Genomic DNA, 20297 nt, shown 5'->3' with positions numbered 1-20297 from the left:
CCCCTCCTTTTGGCTCCTATCTGTAGCAGCTTTCACTGTGGCCTAAGGTGGCTATCAAAACAACGTGAACTCAAACTATGTAGAAACGAGCGTAATTGGCACATTTTAAAAAAAGCTAGTATTTAAATTGTGTGCCCTCTCCCATTTTCTTTTTTATGTGCGTATGTTATTTTGATACCCACCTGAAGTCATTAACCTATCGTAGTTTCGGACTGCCGCGCTATTTCCAGGTTGACGGTGTCATCAGCACGAGTGGTGACACATTTCTTTTAAAAGCAGCTGCACCCCTAACGGGACAAGCCGAAAAAAAGCACACAATTTGAACGGGCACTGTCATGAAATGGATGATTTTTAGTATGTCATTTATAAAAAAAACGGCAGCCGACATGTACCCACAAAACAAAACATGTTTTTGACGTTTACAGCTTTTTGTAACTCCCACCATGAAAATCCTCTCGAGGGATTTATTTTCAAGAAGAATCAGGAAGTGACGTAAAGGACAGACCCGCCCTCAAGTGGACTCATTTGTTTCCATTAGTTTTACCTCCAAGAAGGTAGCTCGTTGTTCCTTCGTGTTAGCCAAAATGCTGGCTCGTTGCATTGCTGGACATTGCTTGAACACTCGGGAGGATGGATTTACCCTTCATAAGTTTGCAAGAGACCCGGTTCGTCGTGAAAAATGGATTGCACGGGTGTAGAGGACGAGAGCTTTGTGGGTTCCAAATGGCAGGTAGGTGTGTATACAGCTACTAAAAATAATAATAGTTTGGGGCGGACCACGTAATCCGTCATTCATAAATTAACAAAAGATCCGGTACGAAATGTGTCGATGTGCGTGTCGGCCGGTGTCGGGCTGCTTCGGCACTTCGCCAGCGATGCGCACGGGCTCCCGGACGGCAGCGGCTCTGAAGAATGCTGCCACAATGCAGCACTCAGCTGTGTGCGATGACAACGCAGTAAAGCGCCCCGGCTCGACCGTGTTGTTCATCGTGTACTGCGGCGTCTATGAACAACCCCCTAAAGCAGCACAGCTCGGCTCTGCCTCACTCAGCCGCGTTCGGTGACAACGCAGTAAAGCTCCCCGGCTCGATGGTGTTGTTCATCACGTACTGCGGCGGCTATGAACAACCCCCTAAAGCAGCACAGCTCAGCTCTGCCTCACTCAATCGCGTGCGACGGGAATGCAGTAAAGCGTCCCGGCTCGACGGTGTTGTTCATCACGAACTGCAGCAGCTGTGAACAACCCCCTAAAACAGCATGGCTCGGCTCCGTGATAAGCCACCTCGGGGCCGAAAATTAGCTACACCGGCCGGCTGCAATGAGTCGCAATGGCTCATCTCCACCGCAGAAGTGGATTGGATGGAAGGTGGTTTGGCCGTGATCGCATTTCATCTGAATATGGCTCGAAACAATAGTGTAATATTGCCCCGGTAAATTCATTCAGTTGTGTAGTGTTCTCCTTTTCGAAAAGAGCTTCCGTGTCAGAAGGGGCGTGTTCGTCTCCCATAGTCAGGGTGCACCGCATGTTTTCATTGGCGAATGTCCAGGTGACATCACGGACAGAGGATGCACCAATATGGCGACCACTTGGATGTCGCGGAACGACACTTCTGCAACTTTGCGCATGGATGATGCACTCTCTGCCCACATTTATTTTTTCGTATGGACATTGAAGTGAATAATGTTATATCTATTTTTCATTACAACAACTATTTTAGAATGTTTATCAGAATGACACTTGGCCTTTAAGTTAAAACAAACTCATGGGCAGTCGTTTCTGATCTTGGAGCTCAGAGAGCTAAGGTTGGGGGCGCACATTACCGTAATATATATAAATGTGTAACATAAGACATCGAAGATCATATTTGAAATTATATGTATACATTTTTTACCACTCTATGTACCTGTATAAGACTACACAATGTGATTGTATTTTTTTATTTTTCATCCATACCTAAATATAATGCGCTCTTTTAACTTTTTGAAAATATTTGCGGAAAAATTTGCACATTATTTTCTAGAAATTACGATAAATAATTGTGTTTCAGATACTTGTTTGGTCAAGTTGTTTGGTCTCGAACATGCCAGAAAATGAGCAAAAATGCTCATCAATGTTTTAAAATGCCTTATTTTACTCACAATAATCACTCTGCCATCATGTAGTACTACAGAAATCTGAAAATATTTACTGTTGAAGATTTGGACTAGTTTGAAATACTTGTCAAATAATTTGATAATTGATTAGTTGTTAATCATTCCAATAATTGTTGCACCTCGAAATGAGAATAAATAAAACATGAACAAAATACATGGTGGTCCTTAGAATAACTTGACACTCCCGAAAGACTAGAGGTTTCCAAAATTCAAATGAATTACACGCTAACCTTCTTCAGGAATACCTTTGGGACTGATAAGACAAAAGTGGAACACAACAGCTTCAGGTTTCAAATGCAAAAATGAATACTACAAAGAGCACTGTGTATTGCACTAATGCTGCACAGTGTCAGAATGTTTGGACTCATTCACAGGTCCTGGGTTTTCTATCGGTGATGACCCAAAACACACAGCTCTCCAAATGACTCTGATGTGGCCTTCCATGGGTCCTGATTTAAATCCTGTCCTCCTATGGAAGGAACTGAAACGTGCAGTCTGGGGAAGGCACATTTCAAACAGACATTTGTAGCAGTTTGGTCAGGAGGAGGTATCCTAAAAAAATAGTTGAGCGATACACAAAATTTATGATCGCATCCAAAGGCTCTGCAACAAAATATTAAGTGAAATCTTTTAGTATTACGTTTATGACTATCAACACACATCATCACTTTGGCATCAGTCATATCATTCTCGGATGGCATCACAATTAAAGCCTTTGAAAAATACAAATCACATCTTTGGAGTTGCTCCCTTTGATCTGTGATACTCAAACTTTTAACTCCAAATACCAAAATTAATGGTTTCTTTTTTTGCTGCTGTGTATATTTTCATCATCTGCCAATTTCTTAAATGTATATATTGTAATAGAAGCACTCTTTATTGGTGCACTCATCGTGAGAGGAAGAATGTCACATGGAGAGAGAATAACAATTTTGACTCCACATTAAAATATATCCGTGCCCTAATACATACCTTGAGTCCTAAAAGGGAAATAATAAAATCGATTCACTGGATACAAATATACATAGAAATACAGTTAATGCAGAAATAAATCATATGGAATACTTATGTTTCTTCAAATAAAATCTCTTTTATCTATATTGATTTCAATAAAAATGTAATTAATTTAGTAGAAAGGAATAAGCTGAACCAACACATACACACGTGCACACACAAAGACACTACGAATGTAACAGTATCTATATCTCACAGGTGCCAGAGGTTTTATCACTTAAGTATATGTATATCTTTTTTATTTGAATCTTAGAAACAATAAGAAAAAAATTAGCACAAAAAAATGGAAACAAATTAAATAGTATAATTTGCAGATGCTGGACTCTGAGGGCTGCGGGGCTCCACTTTGCCATACTTTGAGAGTCATTGCCTTCGATGGTTGTTGAGTCTCATTAGATTTGCTGAGTTCTCAGGCGTGGTGGCTATTGAACGATTCAATACCCATTTTTCCTTTGACATTTGTTGAATATTTTCTAAAAAAAAAAAATAGTTGCCTAAATTGGATTTTGCTCCCTGTTCTTATATGATAAATATGTACATTTGTCAGACGTGCTAAACACGCAAACAGTACATACATGACATTGGTTGATATTTTTAAACTTTTCTAACACAGCACGTCCTCCAATCTGACCAAACTGTCCTTTATTCCTCCAGGTGCTACCTGTTAGATGGAATCTCAAAAGGAGCCTGGTTGAACCGCTCAAGAATAATTTTTGCAGGGAATGACCAGTGGTCTGCCGACCCACGCGTATCCATTGTGTCCAGCGTTGGAGACAAACATGAGTACAGCCTTCAGATACAAAAGGTGGATGTAACGGACGATGGTCAGTATACATGTTCAATTCAAAGTGAGCGCAACCCACAGCCCAAACTGCTCAACCTCATTGTAAAAGGTATGTAGACTTGATCTTTTCTGTTTGTCAGGTTTTTTTTTTTTTTTTCCTGTGAAGGTCATTTTCTTTGAGTATAGCTCTCTAAGTTAAATTGAAACTAAGCATTAGAAGCCAGTAACCGTACATAACAAAAAAAGCATGTTGACATTATTTCCATTTTCGGACCCTGGTCATCTGAACCAGTGGCAAAGACCACAAGTAATGCCAATTATGCTTAAACAGCATTAAATGACATACTGTATATGCTGCAATGTTGACAAGTATTTAATGCAACAGCTATTCAGTCATTTTTAAGACTAATTTCTCTCCATTGGGATATCAAAGCCATTACAGACTTTTGATCTATTCAAATTGAGGTTAAGGCTGTATAGGATAAAAATAAAATAAAGGCTTGGTTAACTGAGGCACTTTTAATTTAGTCTCCTTGGTTTAGTCAGAGCTGGCAAAATACAATAAGTGATTCTTTTGAGACTGTGATGAAAAGTGTGGTAGGATTCTGTATGTAATATTTAATTGAAGAGGAGCAAATCTTCAAATATATAACAAAAGCTGTCAAAATGAAACACGGAGCATACAGTTGGTCCTTGGAGGCCAAAATAGAATCTTATCATGTGCATCCCTCTCTAACATAGGCAATGATTGCATTTAAAAGTTAAAAGGTTGTAACCACAACAAGATTATTCTTTGCCATCTTGGCTGAGTTTGGATGCATCAAAACTGTTGTTTGACAGCTTTCTCTTAAATATATCTTTACAATGCTATGTTGTATATCTTTATTGTGATAAGACAGAGGTTTATAAATCTTTGGTAAGGAATCTACCTGCATATGCAAGAATTTTCAGACAAACTGTCATACGAGTTAAATCCTTTCTGTTTTTTAATTCACATCAGCAATGGCAAGTGATGAGTCACAAACTTTCAGAGGTGGCCTGACTGGGACATTTATTGAATCTCTTTAAATGTTATAGGATCAGTGGATTAATCTGGCCACACTGTGTAAATGAAAAGATTGCTGTAATTTCAGGTGATGCTAACATGCTCAACATTTCAAGTAGTGAGTTAACCACATGGATTGTTTTCTCTCAAACAATATCAATGCCGAAAGTTAGCACTCCTAACATTACAGATGTGCAAACACAATGCAGTTCTGTGCTACTGTGAATTATTAGTAAAGGGATCTTATTTGATGTGCGTTCTGTGTCATAGACAAACATAATCAGAGAATCATAAACCATGATGAATCTGCATCCTCTGACGCACAACATTGCTTATTAATATATGTGTGCAAGGCTCGAACCAAGTCTCGTATCCCAACTTGCAGGTTGTATTTTACACATCAAAAACCAAATGGGAAAGCAAAACTTCAAAGTAGTTTTATTCCAGAGACAGTCCTAAAGACGACATAAGGGAGGTGTACTGTATGTAAGACAACTCGCCTACATCACTGATGCAAGGACAAGGAATTGAAATGATTCCAATGCGTATCTTGAAAACAGCAGTTGCTGTCGAACTGGCGACACAAAATTGAGACGAGAGAGAAAAAGACAAATGCCAGAAGTGTGGTAGCATTTCCTATTGAAATGCATGGTGAGCACCGGTTTGTTGTAGCACTGACCTTTCTCTCCGACGAGTATTAATTCATTAGTCAATTGGGACTCCACCAGTTAATATTCATTTGCACTGACAAGTGGTGCAATTGCTGTTTGATTACTGATAGATTTTAGCTGTTGTCATAGCCTTAAATGCCTTTTTTGCACCTGCCCTTCTTCACATGTTTAATACTTTTTTTCCCGACAGTTTTACATACAACTTATTTTCCAAGGTTATTTAATATACTTTCTTTGAATGTATGTTTTACTTTGGTTATTCCCAACATCTAGTGAAATATTCAGGTCAAAAGCACCTTTGGAACTATAGTTAGTAAGTAATGTTCATGTTCATTTTCCAACCCGCTTCTCCTCATAAGGATTGTGGGACTGACGGAGCCTATCCCAGCTAATATTGGGTGAAAGCCAGAATCCACCCTAAACTTGTCGCCAGTCAGTTGCAAGGCACTCAGCAACACAATCACTCAGCAGGAATTGATCCCGTGTTGCCCGCACTAAAGTCTGGCATGTGTCCCTACCCCATCAGTGACCTCATGAGAAAAATGGTGGTAAACTACTTATTTCGGTCACTGAAGATTCATTAAAAAAAATTATTGTGGCAGGCCTAAATGCATACACTGTATTGAGAGAGAGCAAGAGTGATGGATATAAAAAGTATTGTGCCAACAGAATAAAAGATTGAAGAGAAACAATTTTAATAAAAATCAGCAATACAGCGGGACCGTGAAACAAGAACCACGATGCAGTGAATGATTACTATTATTCTGTGATGATAAGTTGCAGGGACTCATTGTTCCACGGGTGGGATTCATTGTTTCCATGACATGCATCCCAGGACTCACAGTCTTACAGTGAAGAAAAGAAGTATTTGAACACCCTTATATATTGCAAGTTCTCCCACTTATATATCATGGAGGGGTCTGAAATTTTCCTCGTAGGTGCATGCCAACTGTGAGAGAGATAATCTAAAAGAAAAATCCAGAAATCACAATGTATGATTTTTTTAACGATTTATTTGTGTGATCCAGCTGCAAATAAGTATTTGAACACCTTAGAAAACCAAAGTTAATATTTGGTACTGTAGCCTTTGTTTGCAATTATAGAGGTCAAACCTTTACTGTAGTTCACCAGGTTTTCACACACTGCAGGAGGGATTTTGGCCCACTCCTCCACACAGATCTTCTCGAGATCAGACAGGTTTCTGGGCCGTCACTGAGAAACATGGAGTTTCAGCTCCCTCCAAAGATTTTGTATTGGGTTAAGGTCTGGAGACTAGCTCGGGCACACCAGAACCTTGATATGCTTCTTACGGAGCCACTCCTTGGTTTTCCTGGCTGTGTGCTTCGGGTCATTGTCATGTTGAAAGACCCAGCCACAGCCCATCCTCAATGCTCTGACTGACGGAAAGAGATTGTTCCCCAAAATCTAAAAATACCTGGCCGCGGTCATCCTCTCCTTAATACAGTGCAGTCATCCTGTCCCATGTGCAGAAAAACACCCCCAAAGCATGATGCTACCACCCCCATGGTTCACAGTTGGGATGGTGTTCTTGGGATGGAAGTCATCATTCGTCTTCCTCCAAACACGGTTACTGGGATTATGACCAAAAAGTTCAATTTTGGTCTCATCTGACCACAAAACTTTCTGCCATGACTCCTCTGTATCATCCAAATGGTCATTGGCAATCTTAAAACAGCCTTTGACATGTGCTGGTTTATGCAGGGGAACCTTCCGTGCCATGCACAATTTCAAACCATGATGTTTCAGTGTATTACCAACAGTCACCTTGGAAGCGGTGGTCCCAGCTCTTTTTAGGTCATTGACCAAGTCCTGTCGTGTAGTCCTGGGGTGATTCCTCACCTTTCTAAGGATCATTTAGACCCCACGAGGTGATATCTTGCATGGGGCTCCACTCCAATTCAGATTGACCCTCACGTTTAGTTTCTTCCATTTTCTAATGATTGCTCCAACAGCGGACCTTTTTTCACCCAGCTGCTTGGCAATTTATCCGTAGCCCTTTTCAGCCATGTGGAGTTGTACAATGTTGTCTTTTGATGTCTTTGGACAGCTCTTTGGTCTTGGCCATGTTACAAGTTTGAGTCTTACTGATTGTATGGGGTGGACAGGTGTCTTTATGGAGCTAACAACTTCACACAGGTGCATCTGATTCAGGATAATACATGGAGTGGAGGCGAACAAACAGGTCTTTGATGATCAGAATTCTAGCTGATAGACAGGTGTTCAAATACTTATTTGCAGCTGTATCAAACAAATCGTTAAAAAAAATCATTCATTGTGATTTCTGGATTTTTCTTTTTAGATTATCTCTCTCACAGTGGACATGGACCTACGATAAAAATTTCAGACCCCTCCATGATTTCTAAGTTGGAAAACTTGCAATATAGCAGGGTGTTTAAATACTCATTTTCTTCACCCTAAGTGTAAAATGTACTGTACTCTTTGCTCAAAATAATGCCAAATTCATTATTATATGACAACACCACTTTGCACACTCACGCATGAGAAGGTATTGGGGCATTGATGTTTTTGTCTGCTGCAAAGAGACACAGTTAAAAGGCGTTGTAAATCCTTAACATAAATATGTACATCAATTCACAATTTATAGAAGCCTATACGTTAGATCATGTCATGGCGAACAAGCAGAGTAAAATCGAATAAGTGGACTATATACAGGTATCAGGTACTGGTGATGAGCATTGTTGTTTGCAGAAATGTGGCAGCTGTAAAACTGCAAGTACCGTACTGTTCAATTTCATTTGATATCCTCAGAAAAACAATAGAGCTGAAATAAAAATGGTGTTATCATTTTGATGTTGAGGTTCTTGCTCGGAGTGAGCAGGTTGGATACGATTAGAAATGAACTCATTAGAGGGACAGTCAAAGTTGAATGTTTTGGAGACAAGGTTAGAGAGACCAGACTTAGATGGTTTGGACATGTTCAGAGGGGAGAAAGTGAGTATATTGGTAGAAGGGTGCTGTGAATAGAGCTCCCAGGCAAAAGAGCGAGAGGAAGACCAAAGAAAAGGTTGATGGATGTTGTGAGGGAGGACATGAGGACAGTGGGTGTTAGAGAGGAGGATGCACGTGATAGACTTAGATGGAAAAAGATGGCACGCTTTGGCGACCCCCAATGGGACAAGCCAAAAGAAAAAGAAGAAGTTATCATTTTGAGGCTATATTGACCATCCCTCGTTTATACGAGTTTTAAACTGATTTCCCACCATGAACGTAAGTTCAGAATTGGCAGTCTTGTCAGGTCATGTTTTTTCATCTTTTCTAAACTGTGATATGCCAACATCTATCTGCTTGCTCTGCACTTTAAAAGTGAGTGGGTATGAAGTGGGGCTGTAGTTGGTATGAATACAGCACAAGTGTCTTTTGAACAATTGTGCTTGCTTGTGTGGTTGTCCATTACACTGGAAGGCAAGAGGCTTTGGAGGAGAAGCTCATTTTTACCTCCCTCAGTTTTGTCTTACTCGCAGAAGGGCAGTGAATTTAAATCAGTTTGAATTTGAAAGTGTTTTGGATGATGTCGTTGGTACCATTTTAAATGTACTTTTCCCCATATACTCTTTTTAATAGTTTTTGGTTTTTGTTGGTAGATTTTGTGAATATGGTGGTACCCTGAGTAAAGAGTGCCCAGCTAATATATATTTTTTTAGTTACAAGCTGAATAATATATTTTTTTTATTTTGTTTTTATTTGTGATGTGAGCCAAATTTTCTTTCATACCTCTTCTAAAGTGATGTGAAAAATGAGACTCGCTGTTGCCAGTGCACTTTCAGCTGTTTATTGAACCATCAAAGACATAAATGCAAAATGAACTTGGGCCCGTCGCACACCTCATGCCTGAGGCTGAGCCCAATGTGTCTGGACCATTCTGATGACAATGGCAACTCACATCCTTACATTGAGCAATTTGATATATTAAATTGGGAAGTTATAAGGACATTTCAGGCTATACATACAGTATAATGGACTGATTATTAAGGAATAAGCGGGTTTGTGCAGAGAGCAATGACCAAGAAAAAGGAGAAGAGTAGGGAAAAAATGAAAGACTCAGCTTGCTCTCATTCACTTGAATGTATCCTCTGTTGTATGGACCACTCACATCTATTTTGACAACAAAGACAGCAAGGTTTGTTGTTTAATTTTGCTTGGCCCCCTTAAGCAGCAACCTTGCAACAGCATTATTTCTGAGGAGGAGAATGTGGGCACTGGTCACCTGTCACCACTTCCTACTTTTCTATCTTCTTAGGTAGCACTCTTGCAACACACGCGGAATTGTGGGAGTTGGTTGGACCAAGTGACCTGAGTGAGGAGAGTCATCAAAGTGGTCAGGAGGAGTTGAGGAGTGATGCACAGCTAAATGGGAGTGTAAATTGAGACATTCTTTCGGGATGGAGGTTACTCAAAACACTTGGTTGATTACTTTGAACTTTGCTTATGACAGTGATGTCATATCTGCTTTAATTACGGTATCTTTGATCAACTGGTGCAAGGAGATGCTAGACGTCCGGTTGTTCTAAAACTGCATAATACAACAAAAAGCATAGGTGGGTTTTTCCTTGTGTTTTAGTTTTATGGTTTGTTGATGACACGGTGCTGCAGCTGTAAAGCGTTGGCCTCACAGTTCTGAGGATCTGAGGGGAAAAAAAGATTGTTCAGCTTGTAACTCAAAATTGCTGCTATGTGTGATTGTGAATGTGAGTGTGAATGTTTTTTTTTTTTTTTTTTATATGTGCCCTGTAATTGGGTAGTGACCAGATCGGTGTGTACCCTGCCTCTTGCCTCCAGTTAGCCTAACCTAACCCCCAAAATTGACCCAAAAAAATCGGGAAAATCCTTCTACCGATGTACAATGCGCACCACCAATTTGCTTTTCTCCATATGCTCAAAATATTTTTTTGTATTTATATTTTGTTAGGCTTGTACTTGTATTGTTTTTCAAAAACTGTCTGGACAACAACCATTAATAATATTGATTGTGCATATGCTGATATAGCTGTAATATATAACTTGGGACAGGCCACAGGACACACTTACCATGGTCCCTGTAATTGTCAGAACAGAATCCCTCAACCGGCTAAAATAAATGCTCAATGAACGTATAACATGTTATTTATACTGTTGATAACACTTATTACAGTCTTAAAGATAATAACTATTAACAGTGTTTAACTTGAGCATTTTTTTTGCATTACATATTTGTGCATAAAACGTTTGTGCAGTTTATCCTCTACATTACACATCCTTGGCCAAGACTTCAAAAGAAGCATCTGACTCATCTCTAATCTGAAAAATATCCACCGTAGCTACCTTTGGTGCATCACTGTCAAACTCATCATTGATGATTTAGTCCACTTTTGGTGCCTCTTGCATTGCATCATGAACATCCCATCTTGCTCCCATAGCATGTCATCCTCTGTGCCATCAATGGCGTTTGTGACAAAATATGTTTTGAATTATAAGAGTTTTGGTTCAGCAGCGCAGCCCCTCGCCCTCCATTCGGCTCCAATCTGCTCCAATTAGTAGGAGCTTTCCTACAGCGTCTAGTGGCTATCAAAACAACGTCAGCTCAAACTACGTATAAACGAGCACAATGGGCACATTTTAGAAAAAAGAAACCATTTCAATTGTGTGTGCTCTCCGTTTTTTTTTTTTCATTTACTCATTACGCTCGTACTACGTAGTTTGAGCTCACGTTGTTTTAATAACAACTTGAAGCCATTGGGCTCTGTTGGTTTGGACTGGCACATTGCTTCCAGGTTCCGCGTCAGCAATGACACATTTGTTTTAAAAGCGGCTGCAAAACTATTCGTTGCAGTTGACATTTTTTGACTTAGTTTAAGCTAAAAGAAACTCACGGGCAGTCGTTTCTAATCTTTAATGCAGGAGAAACAAATACACTATGCTAACGACCTTAAAATGTGACGCTCCCCTGAGGAGCTAAGAGAGCTCTTGTTAATGGTGCACATTACCGTAATATATATAAATGTGCAACATAAGACATCGAATATCATATCAAAATGTATATGTATACAATTTTTTTTACCACGCTATGTACCTGTATACAACTATACAATGTGATTGTATTTTTTATTTTTAAATATAATGCGCTCCATTAACTTTGAAAATATTTTTGTAAAAAAATTAGCATTATTTTCGAGAAATTACGGTATTTGTTTTATTATTTGCAAGTTATGCTTTTCTGTTTGCTGTGGCGTGATAATTTAAATTTGATGTGACACCATGAGGTGTCCAACATTGTCAGTAATGAGGCAGCGTGTGGGGTAATGTAAGCTTCATCTGCTTACAGATGTATCCATCCATTCATCCATTTTCTTTGACGCTTATCCTCACAAGGATAGCGGGAGTGCTGGAGCCTATCCCAGCTGTCAACAGGCAGGAGGCAGGGTACACCCTGAACTAGTTGCCAGCCAATTGCAGGTCACAAAAAGACACACCCGCACTCACAATCACACTTATGGGCAATTTGGAGTGTCCAATTAATGTTACATGTTTTTGGGATGTGGGAGGAAACTGGAGTCCCCGGAGAAAACCCACACAGGCACGGGGAGAACATGCAAACTCCACACAGGGAGGGCTGGGATTGAACCCAGGTCCTTAGAACTGTGAGGCCAACGCTTTACAGCAGCGCCACTGTTCTTCTGAAAACACTGATTTAGATCTCTAAAATAAATCTCATCAAATTGAAGTTATGAAATGCAGCAAGTCTTATATGAGATACCTGGAGAAGTCATAATTCTTGTAATACCTGTAATTACAACTATATTATCTAGCTGATGAAAATTAGGTGAAAAAACTCAACTCATCCATAAAGTTCACTCCATAAACTTTGTCTCTTTATTCATGGGACATTGACACTATTCTCATCATTTTGGCTTTGTGAACACCATGACTGAATTCAAATGAAACGATCAAGCTTTAATTTGAAGGTATATAAAGGAAATCAACATTGGGTAAAATGTGTAGGAATTACTGGTACTTTGTGTCTTTACTTGAGCTTATATTTGCCATTTGAACCTAGCCTCCAAGTATCATGTGATCAACTGTGTCCTCTGTTTGGCAGGCAGTAATGATCACTACAGGACCGTCATGTTATTGTAGTTGTTGGCTTTCTGAAACAACATTCTGTAATTGGAATCTTACCGAGGGTGTTCTGGGTCAGCGCAGCTCCTCACAACTGGCCATATGGCACAAGCCAGCTGACGCTACTGTGCCAGTTTTCAGTATGATGTTTCGTAATGCTTGAGTTTCTGATGGATGAAACCATATGTGTATGGCCTGCCATATACCGAGCGATCTAGCCAAATGTGACAGGTCTTGCAGTGTATGGGGTTCTACATTTACTTTTAATGAGTGGCTGACCGACCGTCAGCAAGTAGTTTTGCTAAATAAATGAATGCATGAATTGCAGATTAACAACATTGCTCTGGCCCAGATATAACGGCTAAACAAAACTGCCATCTCATATTAGGCTATATTGATACAGTATCAAAACCAAAAACTGGTATACTCTATGACACAAACCTGTATTCTCATTGAAATAGTAGTGTTACACGGCTATTCCCAGACTTTGTATCTCCATTGCTCAGTGATACTAAATTTGTTCTCATTATCGTTATTCCCATTAGTTTGAATTAATAAAAAAAAAAACCTAATCCTCGATTGCTGATGAATTTCTTCAGCAAGCTTCCTCCAACTGCGTGTCATGTGACTACTTTTTCCAGTGATACCATCTGATTAGAGTGAACCAAACAGTAGCTACCCCTAATGCTATCTCTGTTCAAGTATGTGACAACGTGTGGAAGGAGAAGACGAAACATGCATGACTAATAACCTTGAGATTTCGCACCCTTAAACTCATTGAGGTTATCAATTTGGGAATATTTAAGTTACTTAATTAAGAAGACCAAAGAAAATCACATTTTCGACAAGGCCCAGATCATTTGGGATAAATGCCTCACAAAACTTTCTCAATTCAAGTTCATCCATGCCCCCCCCCCCCATTTTCTTCACTAGGGTCGTGGGTATAATAGAGCCTATCCCAGTTATTTTCGGGCAAAAAGCAGGGTAAAACCCGAACTGGTTTGCTCGCCAATCGCAGGGCACATATAAACAAACAATCATTCACACTCCCATACACACCTAGGTGTGAGTGTACTTACTGCCTCTTGGCTCTGCGCCTGTATGTTGGTTTTCCTCAAACCCATTGGTGGACACCAGTGGTGAGGGCTGAGCTCAAGCTAAAGAGTCCTATTGGGCCTTGTTTTCCTGTGGGATTTCCGAGGTAGCTGATGGGTACTGGCTGGCCAAGTGGAATTCAGCTTTGGTGGTCGCTAAGGCAAAAAAAAAAAAAACAGCCGTTGGAGGAGTACAGTGACCCCATAGAGAGCGACTTTCTGATGCCTTGGAGGAAATTGTCGTGCACCATCCAGTGTCCCAGGAGGGGGAAACAGTTCACCGTCAACATTGTATGGAGTTGGAATGGGGTGCTGCTCACTTCAAATCGAGATCTTGTGAGTCGGTGGGGAGAATACGTTAAAGACCTCCTCAATATCACCCAAACGACTTCTCATGAGGAAGCAGAGTCTGGGGTCTCTGAGGTCTCAGTTGGGTTTGGGTGCATCGTTTGGTATGCAGCAGGCATAGGATGAAAACTGTTTAGGGTTGGAGTACATATTTTTGTTTTGCGGTGAATAGTGTAAGACAATGTTCATGTTTCTGTGGTTAAAAACAACATTTTTTTTTAAAACTAAGTGAATAATTTAGTTAAGTTAGACCACAGAGCAATGCCTCCAGGTTTGCCACACAACATCCTCTTTTTTAAAGAATGAGTCAAAGGAAATTATGAGTTTGTCTGTGAGAAGAGCCAAGTCCACTGCTGTTCATCAAAAAGGCAGCTCCAAAAGGAAACAATTACCATTGTATGCATCAGTTTGAAATGGTTTCAAGAACAGTGGAAGTAGTGGGAGCAGGCACAGTTGGCAGACAGACAGCACTAAAGTCAGAGGCAAGGTAATGTTAACAAACTCATTGTAGTGTGTGATGGTGGCTAACAGGGTCACTCCTTGTACAGCATGCGATGAATTCAAATTTATAATGCACATGTTGGAAAATGAACAGGATGAAATGTTTAGCCTACCAATTCAAAATATACTCTCTGTAACACCTAGCCAAAGATTAATTGACACCTGCAAAAGAGTAGTAAGTGCAGAAATAATAGTGGTCTTGTCTCCCAGTATAGGAGACATTATTAGATAAATCGCAGGGCATGTAGAGCCAAACAATAGTCCCACTCACAATCACACCTAAGGGCAATTTGGAGTTTCCAATGAATTCATGTTTCTGGGTTGTGGGAGGAAAGCGTAGTGGCCAGAGAAAACCTACGCAGGTACGGGAAGAATATACAAACGCCACACGGGTGGGGCCCGGATTTGAACTCAGGACCTCAGAACTGTGTGACAGATGTGCTAACCCTAACCCTACTCACCGTTTCACCACAACTAAATAACCTAAGAAAAATTCTACGTTTGTATTTGTGCTCCAGAATCAGATTCAGAAAACTTTATTCCTGTGGGGGTCATATAAAACTACAGTATGTGTGTTTCAATCATTATATGTCCCAGTGTCACAATTGTGCATGGATAAAAACGAAGAAAAACACATTGTCCGGGGATGTTCAGAGACCTTTGGATGGGCAGGTGGTCAAAGTTAAAAAGGTGGGCACAAGGGACAAGAGTTTAAAATGCCTCAGCATAGCATTTCATGCTATTCATGAAAACAGAATTAAAAAATACAAGTGGCTACAGAAATTGCAGTTTCTAGCAAAGGTGTGCACCCTTTCCCAAGTTGTCAATCGGAATGATAATAAACTATTTAGTATTTTGTGCACAAATGAACCTATTTTTGTGTTTTATGTGCATGTCACAACTATACTATACTATACTATACTATACTATACTATACTATACTATACTATACTACACTATACTATACTATACTATACTATGGCCCAAAAATATTCCCATGTGATCCCCGGAACAGCGTCATGTTCATGGAGTTATCCTCTTCAACTGTTTTTTTTTTTTTTTTTTCAATGAAACACAATTGAGAAATTGATTTTAGAAAGTGGTCCACCTCACATTCTCTATCCACGGCATAGCATTGCTTCTCTGTCTTCAGTTTCTTTGTAATTACTGTAGACACTCTGTTCCCAGTTACTTTGTAATTACTGTATACACTCTAGATTTGGGTGGCTGTGGCTCAGTAGGTAGAGGGGGTCGTCCAATGACTGAAAGGTCCCGGGTTCAAATGCTGGGGCTCCGACTGTCTGCATGTCAAAGTGTCCTTGGGCAAAACTGAACCTTAGTTTGCTCCCAACGGTCATGGCAGCAGCTGCCCATTGGTGTATGAATGTGTGTGTGTGTGTGTGTGTGTGTGTGTGTGTGTGTGTGTGTTGGGTGGGTGGGTGAGGCTTTGTAAAGTGCTTTGGGCATTGTGATGGTGTAGATAATGCGCTATACAACTGCAGTCCATTTACCATTTTTTTTAAAGCTTTAAAGTTAGAGACATGAAAGAAGCATCTTCTGTAGGACAATAAAATAACATTTCTCAGCAATACATTCATAACACTCCTGATCTTGACTGAATTTACAAAACATTATCAAAAAAAGGAAAATGCATTGATGAAAAATTACACAACTTTGATTGTGTTAAAATATAATGAAGTTACACATACAGTGAAGAAACACAGTTACATTAGATTTTATTGATGAAAGGGCTCAGAAAGGCTTACACACACTCACACAAATGTTTAAAAAAAATTTAAAAAAGAATTGAGAAAGGGCCAAGCAAGTCTGCCATCAAGGGCAAAAGATTTACCCCCCCCTTCCCACACACACACACACACACACACACACACACAGACACACACACACTCATGGATTTCTTTACAGATAAGGGAGTGGTGAGCAGCTCCATCGAACAGAGCGTTTAACAGACTAGGAAATGTGTGGGTGCCGGGAGTCATTGTAATCTCGATTTTTTTTTTTTTTTTTAAGTCTAAACACAACATTTATTATTGTCTCAACATTGATGGTACAGTCCAAGTCAAAATGATTTTATGAAATTTGATTTGTGTCCTTTTTGGGCATTTTTGCTGAGTGTAACCAAGTTGGATATAAAATGGAGCAAGAGGAGATTACTGTATAAAGAATATGCACAAGTCTCCACTCTTACTTTTGGGTGCACAGTATGGTTTTCGAGCAACACACCTACCAAGTGATGTACATCTCAACTGCCACTGGAGAGATATTATTTTGTCATAATAATACTAATAACACGAGAAATCTACAGTAATAGTAGATTGCTAGATTTTCTTTTCTGTTGTTTTCTCAGTGTCAGCCTTGTTTCATGGTTGCTTTTATCACCTCTGTCAGTTTGAAATTCATCCACCCATTCATCCATTATCTGAGCCACTTGTCCTCACAAGGGTCGCGGGAGTGCTGGAGCCCTCAGTCAATGTTTATGTCCAGGTTTAAGAAATTGACCACTAAAGAAAACTAAATAATCAATTGCATAAGTGTTATTCATCATTGGAGACCTGTTTCACTGGCAACATTAAACTGAGCAGAATTATGCTGTCATACCAGAGATCTGCATAGCCCAACTTCGTGTACCTTGCATTTTGTTTCTCTTGAGATCATTCACTTGTTTCGGATTGATTCAACAGTATTTCTGCTGGTTGCAGCCAAGCAGCACACTCCAATTTGCTTCAAGACACAATTACTCAATGAGCAATACTATACAATTGACTGAATTATTAACAGTTGGGTAAATTGACAATTATCCCTGTTCCACCTATAGAGCTCATGCACCTATGTCATCAAATCACATAACTGGCTGGAAGTGCCGGTCAAACAAACCATTCTTCAATGCTAAGTCGGTTGATGATGCAAAACTACATCTTATAGCATGATGCCCAGAGTTTTGTCCGATACCGTTAAACATTTAGAAGGTGATAATAAACGAAGGTATGTGGAAAAATGAGATACATTTGGCATAGAAGACCCATATTTAATGCCGAAGTCAATGTTTTCGTCGATAAGAAATTAGACTGTTAACCCGCTTCCGCTTCTCTTGGACAAGTGGATCTACTCATGTATCTGGTGAGTGAGTCGTCGAGATTTACACGGAAGAGTTTGAAAGCATAGAAAAGTCTGGACGCATACAAATACTTCGTTGCTGTATCTGTTCTCAATCAAGAATAAATCCCACATAATGATGGAGCCACTCAGATTTTTTCAAGACAAATACCAATATTTAAATAAATGACCCCTGGTTTTACACAAACTCGCATTCATTAACTATGATTGAAAAAAAAAAAAAAAGCAAGTTGGCTCCTCTGTACACGAAGCATGTAGCTGCCACACGTTGAACTTCGGTAAACCTCTTGTGACAGACTTTTTAAAAAAAATATCCATTGTTCTCAAATGAGTCCAATGCACATTTAAAAAAAGAAAATAAACCGCTGAAATAGGCGTCAGCCCCCGTACACGGAAGCGTGTTGTGGCCACATGTTAACCTACATAGACTTCTCCCCAACAGACGTTCCATTTTTTTTTTTTAGTATGCATTTTTCTCAAACGACTCAACTTGGAATTATAAATACTTCTGTGATCATTACTCAGGTGTGTGCGTATTTTGGTTGGGCACCATCCATCGTGTTAAATTGCTGAAATCATCGGTATTTTCTGGTCTTTTCTGCTGGTATTCGATAGAATGACCTCTTTGAATGTCTGCCGTGTTTGTTGTAACAACCAACAGCACAACAAGTCTTGGGCATTGTGAATATTCTACTCTTGTTCAATGTCCCCCATTCTGTTGAGCAGCTCTTTTTTTAGCGGCAATATGCCGCTGTGAAAATGGTGACGTCACGTGCACGACCTCTATAGTTACAGCCACATCAGTCTTGAGTTACAATTCCCACAACCAAATGTGATGGCCTGCATTAAAGGAAAAAGTAGGGTTCAGTATGGCTGCTTCTTCTGCTTCTTCTAATCTTTTAATCTTTGTGACATTTATCCTTCTCATAGATCTTGTGTCACCTCACTACATCACATTTTTTTCCCATAGCAAGCACAGAATGTTGCAAGAATTCAATAAATACAATTTCTCTCGTATGACAGCTCTAAGTTTCCCCATTGGCCTGCTTTATTTTGGTCCTGTCTTGCACTTGAAGGTGGCTTTTGCTGATGTTTTAAAATGCAGATTGTTAAAAAGTACTACAGCTCTACAACTTCAGCTAAAACAAAAATTTGTTAAGGTAACTGAGAGCTGCTGGATTGTTTTTTATTTTTAGATTTTCCACATGCTTACCAACTATAGAGCACTTCTGACAATTTTCTCATCTTCTCCTGAAGACTGTTATCATTCACAACCACACCGCACGGCCACCATCCCTCTCTATTAATTAAGATTGTGGATATGTTAATGCATTAAATATGTGCCCTGTCTAAGAATATCTTGTCGCAGTGAAGGGGTGTTTGAGGCATTTCGCTCTCATGGCCCTTGGTAGTCTGTTTAATCACAACACATGCTTTTGGACTAAGCTGTAGAAATGCATTCACACATTTCACCAACACAATCTATGTTTTTTTAAAGGCCTCATTGAAAAAATTACAACTATTACAATGTATATGGACCTGTATGTATATGTGTGTGTGTATACATATCTTTTTGTATTTTGTATTTTTTTAGTGAAACAAGATGATCTCACATTATGTAGTACTGTCTGTATAGGGTTAACCATTCTACAAATGTCAAGAATAAGCCAACATGTGATGAAAAGGCTCTGGACATTAATATGGATCAGAGCAGAGCCGCAAAGAGAACTCAGCGCCCGCCCCCAGAGGATGACTCAGTCTGGAAAGAGTCTTTCAGAGGAATGTGTGGAGGGTTGAAGCTCCAGGTTGTCGACCTATTCTCGATGTCAGAAAAGAGAAAGGGCATAATCAAACAGAAAAGGCATAATCAAACAACATGGTGTGAAGCCTTGCTAATCACACTTGATTCATAATATGAAATAATTATATCAGTCCCATCAATAATTAGTAGGTGTACTTGAAATTAATTTTCGCATGATCCAATCCAAATGCGGTCATGTGTACATCGTGTTTAGAACGTGAGATCAATTTTCTGTTTTCAACATTATTGTCATGATACTGCCGGTCCAGCCCTGGCTGCGCGGGTGCCCACGCGGTCGAGCTGATTGGGAGGCACACATCTCTGCCTCATGCTGGCTGATTGGCCCCGGTGTAAATAGGACGGTGGGGACCACTGGTCCGGGGCCAGATCGCTGCGGTTCATGCCCCGTTCCAGCACTCCCATATCTCTGATCGTTTTCCCATGTGTACCGACCTCCGCCTGTTCTCCTACCGACCCCATAAGCCTGACTCCTTTGACACTTCTGCCTTCCTTGATCGATCTCCCGTGTACCGACTCCTGCCTGTCCGCTGACCTGCTCTCTACGCCCAACTCCCTGACTATCGCTGCTGCATCTGACTGCCTGCCCGATCCCCGA

The 20297-nt window shown here is 40.0% G+C and overlaps 1 protein-coding gene across 6 annotated transcripts in view; it reads left to right on the top strand.

Annotated features, from left to right (window-relative positions):
* Window positions 1-20297, top strand: part of negr1 (neuronal growth regulator 1) — a 212992-nt gene that overhangs the window by 52775 nt on the left and 139920 nt on the right. For all 6 annotated transcript variants that reach the window (XM_061825427.1, XM_061825426.1, XM_061825425.1 and 3 more), the window contains exon 2: window positions 3823-4061. In XM_061825427.1, the coding sequence (XP_061681411.1) occupies window positions 3823-4061 (239 nt within the window). The remainder of the gene's footprint in view (window positions 1-3822; window positions 4062-20297) is intronic.

The sequence above is a fragment of the Syngnathoides biaculeatus genome, chromosome 7 (genome assembly GCF_019802595.1).
Source record: "Syngnathoides biaculeatus isolate LvHL_M chromosome 7, ASM1980259v1, whole genome shotgun sequence".
NCBI lineage: Eukaryota > Metazoa > Chordata > Actinopteri > Syngnathiformes > Syngnathidae > Syngnathoides > Syngnathoides biaculeatus.
This window is presented reverse-complemented; position numbering and strand designations above follow the sequence as displayed.